Source organism: Moschus berezovskii, chromosome 15 (genome assembly GCF_049115385.1).
Source record: "Moschus berezovskii isolate FMDL1 chromosome 15, NW_MosBer_1.0, whole genome shotgun sequence".
Lineage (NCBI taxonomy): Eukaryota > Metazoa > Chordata > Mammalia > Artiodactyla > Moschidae > Moschus > Moschus berezovskii.
In genome coordinates, this window is record NC_142474.1 from 52,479,642 (window position 1) to 52,497,266 (window position 17,625).

Genomic DNA, 17,625 nt, shown 5'->3' on the forward strand with positions numbered 1-17,625 from the left:
GAAAGCATTTCCCCTAAAGTCAGGAACAAGTCAAGGGTGCCCAATCCCATCACTATTTCAACATAGTTTTAGAAGTTTTAGCCATACCAATAAGAGAAGAACAAGACATAAAAGGAATCCAGATTGGAGAAGAAGTAAACTCTCACTGTTTGCAGATGACAGGATCCTCTACATAGAAAACCCTAAAGACACACCAGAAAATTACTAGAGCTAATCACTGAATATAGTAAAGTTGAAGGATATAAAATTAATACACAGAAATCCCTTTCATTCCTATACACTAACAATGAGAAAAGAGAAAGAGAAATTAAGGGAACAATTCCATTAACCATTGCAACGAAAAGAATAAAATACTTAGGAATAAATTTACCTAAATAAACAAAAGACCTACACATAGAATACTATAAAACACTGATGAAAGAAATCAAAGATGACACAAATAGATGGAGAAATATACCATGTTCATTGATTAGAAGAATCAATATAGAGTAAATGAGTATACGACCCAAAACAATCTATAGATTAAAAGCAATCCCTATCAAGCTACCAGTGGTATTTTTCACAGAACTAGAACAAATAATTTCACAATTTGCATGGAAATACAAAAAAACCTCAAATAGCCAAAGCAATCTTGAGAAAGAAGAATGAAACTGGAGGAGTCAATGTGCCTGACTTCAGACTATGCTACAAAGCTACAGTCATCAAGACAGTATGGCACTGGCACAAAGACAGAAATATAGCTCAATGGAACAAAATAGAAAGCCCAGAGATAAATCCATGCACCTAAGGACACCTTATCTTTGACAAAGAACACAAAAATATATAATGGAGAAAAGGCAATCTCTTTAACAAGTAGTGCTGGGAAAACTGGTTGACCACCTGTAAAAAAATGAAACTAGAACACTTTCTAATACCATACACAAAAATAAACTCAAAATGGATTAAAGATCCAAATGTAAGACCAGAAACTATAAAACTCCTAGAGGAAAACATACGCAGAACACTCTGTGACATAAATCACAGCAAGATCCTCTATGACCAACCCTCCAGAGTAATGGAAATAAAAGCAAAACTAAACAAATGGGACCTAATTAAACTTAAAAGTTTTTGCACAACAAAGGAAACTACAAGTGAGGGGGAAAGACAGCTTTCAGAATGGGAGAAAATAATAGCTAATGAAGCAACTGACAAAAAATTAATCTCAAAAATATACAAGCAGCTCATGCAGCTCAATATCAGAATAATAAACGACCCAATCAAAACATGGGCAAAAAAACTAAACAGACATTTCTCCTAAGAAGAAATACAGATGGCAGACAAACACATGAAAATATGCTCAACATCACTCATTATCAGAGAAATGCAAATAAAAACCACAATGAGGTACCATCTCACACCAGTCAGAATGGCTGCTATCAAAAAGTCTACGAACAATAAATGCTGGAGAGGTTGTGGAGGAAAGAACCCTTTTAAACTGTAGGTGGGAATGCAAACTAGTACAGTCAATATGGAGAACAGTGAGGAGATTCCTTAAAAAACTAGAAATAGAACTGCTATATGACCCAGCAATCCCACTGCTGGGCATACATACTGAGGAAACCAGAATTGAAAGAGACACCTGTACCCCAAGGTTCATCGCAGCACTGTTTACAATAGCTAGGACATGGAAGCAACCTAGATGTTCATCAGCAGATGAATGGATAAGAAAGCTGGTACATATACACAATAGACTATTACTCAGCTATTAAAAAGAATGCATTTGAGTCAGTTCTAATGAGGTGGATGAAACTGGAGCCTATTATACAAAGTGAAGTAAGTAAGAAAGAAAAACACCAACACAGGATATTAATATATATATATGGAATTTAGAAAGATGGTAATGACAACCCTATATGCAAGACCGGTCCCATCACTTCACGGCAAACAGATGGGGAAACAGTGGACACAGTGGCTGACTTTATTTTTCTGGGCTCCAAAATCACTGCAGATGGTGCTTGCGGCCATGAAATTAAAAGACGCTTACTCCTTGGAAGGAAAATTATGACCCACCTAGACAGCATATTAAAAAGCAGAGACACTACTTTGTCAACAAAGGTCCGTCTAGTCAAGGCTATGGTTTTTCCAGTGGTCATATATGGATGTGAGATTTGGACTATAAAGAAAGCTGATCGCCAAAGAATTGATGCTTTTGAACTGTGGAGTTGGAGAAGACTCTTGAGAGTCCCTTGGACTGCAAGGAGATTCAACCAGTCCATCCTAAAGGAGATCAGTCCTGGGTATTCATTGGAGGGACTAATATTGAAGCTGAAGCTCCAATACTTCGGCCACCTGATGAGAAGAGCCGACTCATTTGAAAAGATCCTGATGCTGGGAGGGATTGGGGGCAGGAGGAGAAGGGGACGACAGAGGATGAGATGGTTGGATGGCATCACCAACTTGATAGACATGGGTTTGGGTGGACTCCGGAAGTTGGTGATGGACAGGGAGGCCTGACGTGCTGTGGTTCATGGGGTCACAAAGAGTCAGACATGACTGAGCAAGTGAACTGAACTGAACTGATATGCAAGACAGCAAAAAAGACACAGATATAAAGAACAGACTTTTGGACTCTGTGAGAGAAGGTGAGAGTGGGATGATTTGAGAGAATATCGTTGAAACATGTATATTACCATATGTGAAATAGATGACCAGTCCAAGTTTGATGCATGAAACAGGGCACTCAAAGACGGTGCACCTAGACAACCCAGAGGGATGGGATGGGGAGGGAGATGGGAGGGGGGGTTCGGGACGGGGAACACATGTACACCCATGGCTGGTTCATGTCAACGAATGGCAGAAACCACCACAATATTGTAATTTGCAAATCCAATTATAATAAATTAATAATAATGTTTATATTAATAATATTATAATTAATATATTTATAATAAATTATAATACATTAATTTTTAAAAGATTGTTTGACCCATTTAATATTTGAGAAAAACTAAGAATAAGGCAAAAAAAAAATTTTTATGATCTGTAAATGACCCAGATTTTACAGATGGAAATCAAGACACAAAAAGAATTGGTATCTTCTTCAAATTACACCAAATATGTAATGTTACCTATAATTGTAAGCAATTTAAAAGGTAATTTTTAAATTTATGTACTAAAATATTCTGGAAAACTTATTTTCTAAGGAACCTACATCTTTAAGAAGAAAAATAAAGAAGTACATTGTAGAGAAAGGAGACTTTTCTAAAAAAAATCCATTAATATTCCAATTTCAAAGCAAGAGAAATTACGAGATTTTTATTGATAATAGGCACATCCTAAAAATTAAGATTTGTGTATGTATAAATGCCAATTTACAAACAAATATTAGTTTGGAAAATATTATTCCCGAAACATATTTTAAAAGTTTTTTGTATTTAAGACTACACTCATGAGACGAGTTGACTCACTGGAAAAGACTCTGATGCTGGGAAAGGTTGGGGGCGGGAGGAGAAGGGGACGACGGAGAATGAGATGGCTGGATGGCATCACCGATTCTGTGGACATGAGTTTGAGTGAACTCCGGGAGTTGGTGATGGACAGGGAGGCCTGGCGTGCTGTGATTCATGGGGTCGCGGAGAGTCGGACACGACTGAGCGACTGAACTGAACTGAACTGAACTGAAGACTACACTACTTTTTTGCTTTCAAATTATTTTGCTGGAGAAGACTCTTGAGACTCCCTTGGACAGAAAGGAGATCAAATCAGTCAATCCTAAAGGAAATCAACTTTGAATATTCATTGAAGGACTGATACTGAAGCTACAATACTTTGGCCACTTGATGCAAAGAGACAACTGACTGGAAAAGACACTGTTGCTGGGAAACATTGAAGACAAATGGAGGGGGCAGCAGAGGATGAGATGGTTAGATAGTATCACCAACTCAATGGACATGAATTTGAGCAAATTCCAGTACATACTGGAGTATAGAGGAGTCTGGCATTTTGCAGTCCATGGGGTCGTAGAGTTGAACATGACTTAGTGACTGAACAACAACAATACTACTACTTTTTTAGGAAGACATTTTTTTGTTTGAGCAATTTTAGGTTTACAATAAAATTGAGCAGAAATTACAGACTTCCCATCTCCTTTGTTCCCACACATGCATAGGTTTTGGTTTTATTGGTTTTTCTCTATTGATTTTGTTTCAATTTCATTGATTTTTGCTGTAATTCTTATTATTTCTTTTCTTCCTCTTACTGGCATTTGATTGCTCTTCTTCTTCTAGCTTCCCAAGGTAGAAACTTATTTTACTATAAATTTCCCTCTAAATACTGCTTCAGTTCAGTTCAGTTTAGTTCAGTCGCTCAGTCATGTCCGACTCTTTGCAACCCCTTGAATCACAGCATGCCAGGCCTCCCTGTCCGTCACCAACTCCCAGAGTTCACTCAAACTTATGTCCATGGAGTCGGTGATGCCATCCAGCCATCTCCTTCTCTGTCGTCCCCTTCTCCTCCCGCCCCCAATCCCTCCCAACATCAGAGTCTTTTCCAGTGGGTCAACTCTTCGCATGAGGTGGCCAAAGTATTGGAGTTTCAGCTTTAGCATCAGTCCTTCCAGTGAACACCCAGGACTGATCTCCTTTAGAATGGACTGGTTGGATCTCCTTGCAGTCCAAGGGACTCTCAAGAGTCTTCTCCAGCACCACAGTTCAAAAGCATCAATTCTTCGGCGATCAGCTTTCTTCACAGTCCAACTCTCACATTCATACATGACCACTGGAAAAACCATAGCCGTGACTAGACGGACCTTTGTTGGCAAAATAATGTCTTTGCTTTTTAATATATTATCTTATGCTTGTACATTTGTATAACCCCATACATTTGGATAAGGCTTGTTTTCATTTTTATTTACTCCAAAATATATTTTATTTACTCCAAAATATAATTTGTGTTGAAATTTCTTCTTTGACCCATGTGTTATTTAGAAATGTGCTGCATAATCTCCATGTGATTGGGAATTTTTCTATTACCTGCCTGTTATTGATTTCTAATTTAATGCCTTTAAGAGAAAAGACTTTATATTGTTTCTAGTCTTTTAAATTTGTTGAAGTGTGTGTTATGCCCCAGAATGTGGTTTATCTTGGTAAATGTTTCTTGTGAGCTTGAGAAGAATGTGTATTCTGCTGTTGTCAGATGAAGTAGACCATAGAAGTCAATTATATCCAATTAACTGATTAGTGTCATTGAATTCAACTCTGGTTTACTGATTTTCTATCTGCTGAAACTGTCCATTTCTGAGAGACGGGTGTTGAAGTTTCCAACTATGATAGTAGCTTCATCTATTTCTTTCTGCAGTTCTATCAGTTTTTGCCTTATGTGGCTTGTCATTAGATGCATACACACTAAGGATTATGTCCCCTGAGAGAATTGACTCCTTTATTAATATGTAATAATCCCTTTCTTAATCCTTGAAAAATTTTCCTTACTTTGAAGTCTGGTCTGTCTGAAGTTAATATAAGTGCTGCTTTATTTTGATTAGTGTTAGCATGGTATATTTTTTTCCATCCATTTTCTTTTAATATATATGTAATGTTGACTCACTGGAAAAGAGTCTGATGCTAGGAAGGATTGGGGGTGGGAGGAGACGGGGACAACAGAGAATGAGATGGCTGGATGGCATCACCGACTCAATGGACATGAGTTTGAGTGAACTCCGGGAGTTGGTGATGGACAGGGAGGCCTGGCGTGCTGTGATTCATGGGGTCGCAAAGAGTCAGACACGACTGAGTGACTGAACTGAACTGAATGTTCATAATTTTTTATAAGGACACAAAAGCTACATGGGTCTTAATAACAAAAAAACATTAGAAACAACGAGAATTGCAATGCAATTTTAATAGCATAACTTTTAATCACAGAGTGTATAACCAACAATGTTTTATTAGCATAATTTGCTGCAATGCCTGTTAAATACCACAGACAAGCTCTATAAACATGCACACACCCTTAAAACTATTAAATTAAATTACGTACTCTGTAATTTTCCTCCTACATGGAGTCTTTTGTACATGCCTTCATTATTTATACAGTGTTGTGACTCTCCAAAATATCAGGCACATTCATGTTCAAATATTAGGTGCAAAATGCATTCTAAATTCCAATAAGTAATACTTCCCAAATTATCTGAGCATTGTTCACTCTATAAATTCCAATACAAATATAAATATAAATGTACATAAAATATTTTCATATTTAGGAATATTATAATCAACTACATAGTTATATATTCTTCTTAATAAAAAATTATCAGGTATAAATTGAAAGAAATTATTTGTATGATGATCTTGTTTTAGAGTTACAAGCATTATAAGTTTCTGAGGGATTGACAGAGGAAGATAAAATGCACTGTTAAACAAGATATTCTCGGGCCTTTCTTTAAGGAATTTAAAGATTAATGAAGAACTCAGAAAAGCAAACATACAATGAAAGTCTTAAAAAAGTGCTATAGTTAGGGTTCTATAAGAACTCATAAGAGGGATACTTTGATGCCTGATGAATGAATACATCAAGTTCAAGTCTGTTAAAATGTTAACCTTTTTTAAAAAAACATTTATTTATTTGGCTCTGCTAGGTCTTTAGCTGCAGCATGCAGGATCTAACTCCCTGACTGGGGATCGAACCTAGTAGCCTGCACTTGGGAGCATGGAGCCTTAGCCACAGGACCACCAGGGAAGTCTGCTGACATCAACGTTAATCTCTATATTGAGTAGATTACTCACTTCTAATCATAATACTATTTGATGAAAATTATAGTCTGAGGTAACCTGAAGATTTCATATATTATTTTTCACAAGTGTATGGTTTAAATTATTATTCCCAGAGGGTAAGCAAAGACACAGAAAAGAAAAAAATAGGAAAATTAAAACAAGGCATTAAGCTACCTGTTTCTCTGTAGGGATTTGATCCAATTAAAAGTCTTAGCATTTATCAGTGGAGAAGGCAATGGCAACCCACTCCAGTACTCTTGCCTGGAAAATCCCATGGACGGAGGAGCCTGGTAGGCTGCAGTCCATGGGGTCGCTAAGAGTTGGGCATGACTGAGCGACTTCACTTTCACTTTTCACTTTCATGCATTGGAGAAGGAAATGGCAACCCACTCCTGGATTCTTGCCTGGAGAGTCCCATGGAAAGAGGAGCCTGGCGGACTACAGTCCATGCGATCGCAAAGAGTCACACATGACTGAGCAACTAACACTACTAACCTTATTCAGTTCAGTTCAGTCCAGTTCAGTCGCTCAGTCGTCCTGCCTTATTAAAGTACTAGTAATATACTCACTTTTGGATGTTTGCCCCAAGTCATAAAACCAGAAGTTAAGCTTTTAGCAACTGTGAATAGACCTTATCTTACAGTATAAGGAAAAACCATAAAGCCTAGGGGGAGAGTGAGACTGGAGAATTTGGTGGAGAGTTGGAGCGCAGGTAAATTCAGTTTTTCACTCTTTAAGCTATTTGTTATCACAGATCACTGAAGAGACTGCCTGCATAAAACATTACTCTGCACATGTAAGACTCTCATAAATCTCTGTAGCATCAGAAAATTTATATAGAGTGGAGAACCCCTGCTATGCATATCTGAGGGCATCCCAACATATGAAATCAAATCACATAATTCCATATGTAATCATTTAACTCCGGGAGGTGGTGATGGACAGGGAGGCCTAGCGTGCTGTGATTCATGGGGTCGCAAAGAGTCGGACACGACTGAGCGACTGAACTGAACTGAATCATTTAATGTCAAGATAACTATTATATATTATCACATAAGACACTAATGCACTTGTTGTTATATTTGTAAGTTGAACTTCTAACTTTAAACAGGGCTTGTACTTTGCTTTCATGATGGTATCAAATTCCACAAATAAATATTCTTTTACTTTGAAATTTCCCTCTTTACTTAATGGCTTCCTGTTATAAAAGTTTATCTAGATCTTACCTTAACTTCATTGCATTAAATTGAGTCAAATGTCTGTGAAATTAAATTGCTTTCTCTGCTGAAATCAACTGATTACATAAAAATCTCTTGCCACAGTGTAATAAGGAACATAATTATATGCCTGAAGGAGACTCTAAAACAATACAATTTTTCTTAAAATACATGAATCAGCCATGGGTGTGCATGTGTCACCCATCCTGAAGGGTGTGCATGTGTCCCCCATCCTGAAGCACCCTTCCACCTCCCTCCCCATCCCATCCCTCAGGGTCAATTTGTTAAAAATATTGACAGAGTCTAAACTTATTTAATAATAACAGGCTTATTTCCTAAAATTAATTTTAACTAATTCTTGTAATGCCCTTTCTCTCAACAATAAAAAAATCTCATTCTTGGACTAATTTAGTAGGAAGACACGTTCTCATTTTTTAAGATGATTTACTGAAGGGTACTTTCAGAAAAAGTGCAGAAAACATAACAAAATTAACTACTGACATTTTCTACAAATCGAGGGGAACCAAGTTAGAAGACTACAACTTTGCTTACATTTAGCACCATTTGCATACATTTAAAAAATTGACGTTATAGTATTTAAAAATAGCTTTTTCTCTAGCATCTATTTCTTCATTTCTTCCTAGAGTGCAAAATAACGTATGCCTGCCCCCCCAAAAAGATCACAAATGTATGCATGTGCACAAAAAAGAGGTTTGACTATAGGACATTTTCGCTTTAAAAAGACCTCTCAAAGGTAGAGAACATCCTAAATCTGGTTAAGAAATTGAAGTAAACATAAGACAGAGTCACCAGCACATTTTTACAAAGACCCAATACGGGTGTGATTGTTCCCAGGACAATGATTAAACTCAGTCTAACAAAGATAAAAGGTAGATCCTGAAGAAGGATGCCAAGGGAATTCAGAAGCGGGTTCCGGGGAGTGAATATCATTCGAAGAAGAGAAATGTAACTGAAGATGTAGACCGCGTACACCCAGCCTGACTTGTACACCCTGGGGTGTCCGGCCACCCGCACCATTTCTGTGGTGTCAGCCCACAGCAGAAAGCTCCCGAGGAAGATCTCTGCACGTACGTCCTGTTGGGACAGCGTTCTCAGGATTCCCGACTCAAAGGTGGGCTCCTGGGGTCCCTCCAGCTCAGGAGAGGAGCTTCCTGTGGCGCCTCCTAGCGGCCGCGACAAGTGGGTCCTGTTGGCTGGCTGTGGGTGAGTCGGGTTTTCTTCATTTTGCTTTGCTTCACATGTCACGGTTCTTATTTGTTGCAAATTGGTCGTATGGATGTGCCTGTCTTCGTTACCTGCAACACATTGATTTATTTAAATTTTAAATTTTTATTAAAATGTAACTTTTCATTCAATTTTACAGGGATTTCCCTGTTGATCCAGTGGCTAAGATTCCATGTTCTGAATGCAGGGGGCTTGGGTTTGATCCCTGGTCAGGGAACTAGATCCACAGGCTGCAACTAAAAGGTCAGGCACAGCTGCAAGGAAGATGGAAGGGCCTACATGTAGCTGCAGCCCAATAAATAAGTGACTGTGTGTGTTACTGGCTCAGTTGAGTCTGACTCTTTGAGACCCCCATGGGGTGTAGCCCACCAGGCTCCTTCATCCATGGGATTTTCCAGGCATGAATACTGGAGTGGGTTGCATTTCCTTCTCCAATAAACAAATAAAAGAATAAATATTATAAGATAAATAAATAATATTACTTTATATTTGGTGCAGTCAAATAAATTATTTTAGAAGTAAATTGAAATTTTAAATGCTTTGTTTAAATTTTTAAATTTTATTTAAAATTTAACCTGTCCTTCAATTTGTTTAAAATTTAAATATAAACATTTTATTTAATTTTCAAAATGTATTTAAACATAAAATTTGTAAATTTTTATTTAAACTGAAATATTTAAATTTTTATTAAAATTTAAAATTTTATTTAAACTTAAAAATGAAATACAAGTTATCTCTTATTTGAGGTCTGTGTCACACATGGAACTTCAAGATAGCAATTGATAGCACAATGCCAAAAAATGTAGAGGTAGAGAAAGCTCTTTGTGTCCTTGTATTTCCTGAGGTATGGATCCTAAGTCATTCTTACCATTTCAAAATAATAACCATTACTAATTATTGAGCTAAGTAAGCACTTTCACACATTGACTCATTTAATCCTCAGAAAAAAGTTGAGAAATAGGGATTACTATCCCAGTTGATAAATATGGAAACTGGAGTCTAAGAGATAAAATGACACCTGAATTCAAATACACAGTTAGGAATGAGCAGATCTGGAATTCACACCCAGACTTGTTTGACCCCAACTGACAATCTCTTAACTTTATCACTTTCTAGAGGCAATACATCAAGAGCTAATTATAAACCATACACATATCATAAAATCAAATGAATCAAAAGTTCAATGGTTCAATCTTGTCACTTTATAAGAAGCCTACAGGAATGACTACAACCCAGACCTCCAGGTTTAGAGTCTGGTGCTAAGAGGGTCTTTGTTTGAGCATGAGAGAGTCTTAATGAAGGGTAACATTCTGAATCCAAGATTTTTAAGCTGTTTTTTCCTCAAAAATTTTTGAACTAGTTGGTGTGATTGTTTAGACAAGTATCTCATTTGTGACCATGAAGCTGTGGTCAGTCATCTGAATGAGTAGGATGATCAACAGGTCAGTCATCTGAATGAGTAGGGTGTTCCTCATCAGCATCACAAGAGTAAGTGTGTGTGTGCGTGTGTGTGTAGTGTGTGAGAGAGAAAGTGAATGTGTGTGTCTCTCCATATACACATGGGTATTAAGGTTGTGATTATGACGGAATCTCAGATCTCAGAACTTACTGCTGATGATAGGATTTTTCTATGAAAGGAGCAGAACATTATTTACCAAACATTTAACCACTTAGGCACCATTTTCACTGCTAAGAATTTCTCAGCTCTTGACACAGTTTACTCAGCCAACAACACGCCACATTCCTTGATAAGATAAAATTTAAAGGGAGTCATTAGACGGAATAACTCTAAAGGTTAAAGACACAAAGGCAATAAAATTTGTTGAAATGTACTGAGCAGAAGCGAAAACATTTTAAAACAAATAAGTTATTATGAATAATGACTAACAAAGGGCTTGATGACTATAAGTAGGAGTTATTTAAAGAACAAACTTCAGTTTTCTTTCTATACAATTATTTTAAAATTGTAAGTGTGAATTGAGTACATTTATTAATTAATAAAATAAATTCTTGATGAGATATTATTTCCTTCTGGTATGAATTATTCATAAGTGTTAGGACCCATGACCCTTAGAAACATCCTTATCAAACTTAAGATGTCACAGTAGCATGAGTAAGAATCGCTTTTTTATTAGAATATAGTTGACTTACAATGTTATCTTAGTTTCAGGTGCATAGCAAAGTGATTCAGATATATGAGCTACCCTGCGTCCAAGGTCAGGGGCAGCAGCTGCACTTTGCTGGAGCAACTGTGAAGAGATTCCCCACGTCCAAGGTAAGAGAAACCCAAGTAAGATGGTAGGCTCTGAGAGAGGACATCAGAGGGCAGACACACTGAAACCACAATCACAGACAACTAGCCAATCTGATCACGTGGACCACAGCTTGTCTAACTCAATGAAACTAGGCCATGCCGTGTGGGGCCACCCAAGATGGACAGGGCACGGTGGAGAGGTCTGACAGAATGTGGTCCACTAGAGAAGTGGCAAACCACTTCAGTATTCTTGCCTTGAGAACACCATGAACAGTATGAAAAGGCAAAAAGATAAGACACTGAAAGATGAACTCCCCAGGCCGGTAGGTGCCCAATATGCTACTGGAGATCAGTGAGAAATGACTCCAGAAAGAATGAAGGGATGGAGCCAAAGCAAAAACAACACCCAGTTGTGGATGTGACTGGTATTAGAAACAAGGTCCGATGCCGTAAAGAGCAATATTGCATAGGAACCTGAAACGTTAGGTCCATGAATCAAGGCAAATTGGAAGTGGTCAAACAGGAGATGGCAAGAATGAACGTCAACATTCTAGGAATCAGCAAACTAAGATGGACTGGAATGGGTGAATTTAACTCAGATGACCATTATATCTACTACTGTGGGCAGGAATCCCTTAGAAGAAATGGAGTAGCCATCATAGTCAACAAGAGTCCAAAATGCAGTACTTGGATGCAATCGCAAAAACGTTAGAATGATCTCTGTTTGTTTCCAAGGCAAACCATTCAATATCACGGTAATTCAAGTCTATGCACTGACCAGTAATGCTGAAGAAGCTAAAGTTGAACAGTTCTATGAAGACCTACAAGACCTTTTGAACTAACACCCAAGAAAGATGTCCTTTTCATTATAGGGGACTGGAATGCAAACATAGGAAATCAAGAAACACCTGGAGTAACAGGCAAATTTGGCCTTGGAGCATGGAATGAAGCAGGGCAAAGGCTAATAGAGTTTGGCCAAGGGAACGCACTGGTCATAGCAAACACCCTCTTCCAACAACACAAGAAAAGACTCTACACATGGACATCACCAGATGGTCAACACCAAAATCAGATTGATTATATTCTTTGCAGCCAAAGATGGAGAAGCTCTATATAGTTAGCAAAAACAAGACCAGGAGCTGACTGTGGCTCAGATCATAAACTCCTTATTGACAAATTCAGACTTAAATTGAAGAAAGTAGGGAAAACCACAAGACTATTCAGATATAACCTAAATCAAATCCCTTATGATTATACAGTGGAAGTGAGAAATAGATTTAAGGGACTAGATCTGAGAAAGTGCCTGATGAACTTTGGACAGAGGTTCATCACACCGTTCAGGAGACAGGGATCAAGACCATCCCCAAGAAAAAGAAATGCAAAAAGGCAAAATGGCAGTCTGAGGAGGCCTTACAAATAGCTGAGAAAAGAAGAGAAGTGAAAAGCAAAGGAGAAAAGGAAAGATATACCCATTTGAATGCAGAGTTCCAAAGAATAGCAAGGAGAGATCAGAAAGCCTTCCTCAGCGATCAGTGCAAAGAGATAGAGGAAAACAATAGAATGGGAAAGTCTAGAGATCTCTTCAAGAAAATTAGAAATACCAAGGGAACATTTCATGCAAAGATGGGCACAATAAAGGGCAGAAATGGTATGGACCTAAAAGAAGCAGAAGATATTAAGAAGAGGTAGCAATAATACACAGGAGAACTGTACAAAGAAGATCTTCACGAACCAGATAATCATGATGGTGTGATCACTCACCTAGAGCCAGAAATCCTGGAATGTGAAGTCAAGTGGCCCTTAGGAAACATGACTACAAACAAAGCTACTGGAGGTGATGAAATTCCAGTTGAGCTATTTCAAATCCTAAAAGATGATGCTGTGAAAGTGCTTCACTCAATATGCCAGCAAATTTGGAAAACTCAGCAGTGGCCACAAGACTGGAAAAGGTCAGTTTTCACTCCAATCCCAAAGAAAGGCAATGCCAATGAATGTTCAAACTATGGCACAATTGCACTCATCTCACACGCTAGCAAAGTAATGTTCAAAATTCTTCAAGCCAGGCTTCAGCAATAACGTGAACCGTGAAATTCCAGATGTTCAAGCTGGATTTAGAAAAGGCAGAGGAACCAGAGATCAAATTGCCAACGTCCACTGGATCATGGAAAAAGCAAGAGAGTTGCAGAAAAAACATCTATTTCTGCTTTATTGACTATGCCAAAGCCTTTGACTGTGTGGATCACAATAAACTGTGGAAAATTCTGAAAGAGATGGGAATACCAAACCACCTGACCTGCCTCTTGAGAAACCTGTATGCAGGTCAGGAAAAAACAGTTAGAACTGGACATGGAACAACGGACTGGTTCCAAATTGGGAAAGGAGTACGTCAAGATTGTATATATGTCACCCTGCTTATTTAACTTATATGCAGAGTACATCATGAGAATCACTGGCCTGGAGGAAGCACAAGCTGTAATCAAGATTGCTGGGCGAAATATCAACAACCTCAGATATGGAGATGACACCACCCTTATGGCAGAAAGTGAAGAAGAACTAAAGAGCCTCTTGATGAAAGTGAAAGAGGAGAGTGAAAAGTTTTCTTAAAGCTCAACATCCAGAAAACTAAGATCATGGCATCCAGTCCCATCACTTCATGGCAGATAGATGGGGAAACAGTGGAAACAGTGGCTGACTTTGTTTTTTGGGGCTCCAAAATCACTGCAGATGGTGATTGCAGCCATGAAATTAAAAGATACTTACTCCTTGGAAGGAAAGTTATGACCAACCTAGACAGCATATTAAAAAGCAGAGACATTACTTTGTCACCAAATTCCATCTAGTCAAGGCTATGGTTTTTCCAGTGGTCATGTATGGATGTGAGAGTTGGACAATAAAGAACACTGAGGGCCAAAGAATTGATGCTTTTGAACTGTGGTGTTGGAGAAGACTCTTGAGAATCCCTTGGGCAAGGAGATCCAACCAGTCCATCCTAAAGGAGATCAATCCGGGCTGTTCATTGGAAGGACTGATGTTGAAGCTGAAACTCCAATACTTTGGCCACCTGATGAGAAGAGCTGACTCATTTGAAAACACCCTGATGCTGGGAAAGATTGAGAGCAGGAGGAGTGGGGTTGAGAGAGGATGGGATGGTTGGATGGCATCACCAACTCAATGGATGTGAGTTTGGATAAACTCTGGGAGTTGGTGACGGACAGGGAGGCCTGGCATGCTGCGGTTCATGGGGTCGAAAAGAGTCAGACACGACTGAGCCACTGAACTGATCTGATGGTGATTGACTGAGTCCCTCATTCATGCCCAACTCTTGTGACCCCATGGACTATGGTCTGCCAGGGTCCTCTTTTTCAGATTTTTTCCCATATAAGTTATTACAAAATATTGAGTAGAGTTCCCTGTGCTATTACAGTAGGTCCTTTTTAGTTATCTATTTTATATATAGTAGTATGTATATGTAAATCGCAATTTCCTAATTTATCCCTTCCTGCCATGTTTCCCCTTTGGTAACCATAAGTCTGATTTTGAAATCTGTGAGTCTGTTTCTGTTCTATAATAAGTTCATGTCTGTCATTTAAAAAATAATTTTATTTAATTACTTTTGACCGTGCTGGGTCATCGTTGCTGCAAAGGCTTTTCTCTAGTCGCGGCAGGCAAGGGCTACTCTCTAGTTGTGGTGAGTGGGCTTCTCACTGCAGTGGCTTTTCTTGTTGCAGAGCACAGGCTGTAGGGTGTGCGGGCTTCAGTAGTGGGCTCAACAATTGCAGCTCCTGGACTCTAGAGCGCAGGTTTGGTAGTTGTGATGCATGGGCTTAGTTGCTCCGCGGCATGTGGAATCTTTCCAGACGAGGGATCGATCCCATATCTCCTGAATTAGCAGGCAGATTCTTTACCACTGAGCCACCAGGGAAGCCCTGTGTCATTTTTTAAAATTATATTCCGCATATAAGTGAGACCATGTGACCATACTCAGCCATAAAAATAAATTTAAAAAAAATGAAATAACGCCATTTGCAGCAACATGAATGGACCTAGAGATTATCATATTTAATGAAGTCAGACAGAGTAAGGAATCATTTTGATAAATTACACTCAAGAGAGAAAAATATACTTATTTTTCTAACTTCTCTTTTTTGCAAGTTATTATTTTAATAAACATAAAATCATCTTTTAAAACTCAGATGCTCACTTACATCAATTGTATCTCTTATTTTACAAAAAAAAAAAAAAACTAATGTAGAAAATAGAGAGTGTGTTGTGTCTTAGAGTACACTCCTTCACCTCTCTTAGTAGATAAAAGTGTTCAAGTGAAAACCCAAATTCCTGTGTCAATATGAAGAACACAGCATATAATCCAGGCTCTTGAGGATGACTGCAAATTCAGCACTGTTTCAAGGCCAGGAAGTGCCATCTAAGAAGTGACACATTAACAGTTTTTAAACAGTGAGAGTCATAATATCTTAGGATAAGAGCTGTTGGTTTGAACAATAAATTCTTTTTTTATCTATTTATTTTTAATTGAAGGATAATTCCTTTTAGTATTGCATTGGTTTCTATCAAACATCAATATGAATCAGCCATAGGTTTACCCACATCCCTTCCCACTTGAACCTCCCTTCCACATCCCCTCATCCCACCCCTCTGGGCTGTTACCAAGCCCCAGTTTGAGTTCCCCAGAGTCATACAGCAAATTCCCATTGGCTATCTATTTTACATATGGTAATGTACGTATCCATGTTATGCTCTCCATACTTCCCACCCTCTTTTTCTCCCCTGCAACTCCCCAGCCGTGTCCATAAGTCTTGAGCAATGAATTTTTAGCTAGGGTTCATTTTTAATGAAATGAGAAGACCTTAATCCATGTGTATTTGGTAAAACCAGGCCTGGAAGCCTCCTGTTTCTCCAAAGCTCATTAGGGACTAGTTTAGATTTGGGGACTAGCTTAGGGGACTAGTCCTCTTACCAAGTAAGAAACACTATAGCTAAGAGCTGGAAAGCTCTGCTGGCCTCTCAGAGGGGAGGGCAGAGTTGAGGATGTCAGGAAATCATCTGGTCATTAGAACAGACCAGCAAATTCATCCTCCAGTCACGTAAACCTTCATGTATTCGTTACTGTTTCCTTAGCCTCCATGATCACTTTCCCTCCAAATTAGTATTTTTTAAAATTTCCACGTGCAGTTGTAATTCTTTTTATTGTTGCTGTTAATTGTCAGGGTTCTGTTTGGGGGAAACTATATTTATTTGTGCAAAATCTGTAAAAGATATAAACACAAAGAGCAATCTGCTCACTTCCTTAAAGGCTCACATTCTCTGTAAAAAGCACAAATAGCAGCCATTCTGTGTAGTTCCCCACAGCTAAAGCCAGTCACCAAAACTTTTTGTCCTCACTGTGCATGCTATAAAATTAAAGAAATGCAATTTTGATAACAGAAAAATGTTTAAGTAGGTAACATACCTCTTTTACTTTATTATTTCTTTATAGTGATGTATTTCTATCTCTAACTTTTACCCCAAAACTTTTTTTTTATCATTTCCAGGGAAAATGCAAGTACAATATAACAAATCAGTAGGGAGGAATTTTCTACAGTGAGCATGTATTCCTCTTGCAAAGAGAAAGAGAAAGCAAAAAAAAAGTTATTTTTCTCTTCATTTTACTTATTTTTCTCTACTTACGTTATTTTAGGAACTAACACAAGCTGGAATCGAGATTGCCAGAAGAAATATCAATAACCTCAGATCCGCAGATGACAGCACCCTATGGCAGAAAGTGAAGAAGAACTAAAGAGCCTCTTGATGAAAGTGAAAGAGGAGACTGAAAAAGTTGGCTTAAAGCTCAACATTCAGAAAACTAAGATGGCATCCGGTCCCATCACTTCACGGCAAATAGATGGGGAAACAATGGAAACAGTGACAGACTTTTACCTTTTGGGGCTCTTTCAGTCACTGCAGATGGTGACTGAAACCATGAAATTAAAAGATGCTTGCTCCTTGGAATAAAAGCTATGACCAACCTAGACAGCATATTAAAAAGCAGAGACATTACTTTGTGACAAAGGTCTGTCTAGTCAAAACTGTGGTTTTTCTAGTAGTCATGTATGGATGTGAGAATTGACTATAAAGAAAGCTGATTGCCAAAAAATTGATGCTTTTG

The 17,625-nt window shown here is 38.2% G+C and overlaps 1 protein-coding gene across 2 annotated transcripts in view; it reads right to left on the reverse strand.

The window, feature by feature from the left end:
• Positions 1-5,867: 5,867 nt before the first annotated feature.
• Positions 5,868-17,625, reverse strand: part of TMEM236 (transmembrane protein 236) — a 46,687-nt gene continuing 34,929 nt past the window's right edge. For both annotated transcript variants that reach the window (XM_088844059.1, XM_055429492.2), the window contains one exon: positions 5,868-9,279. In XM_088844059.1, the coding sequence (XP_088700185.1) occupies positions 8,699-9,279 (581 nt within the window). In that variant the 3' untranslated portion in view covers positions 5,868-8,698. The remainder of the gene's footprint in view (positions 9,280-17,625) is intronic.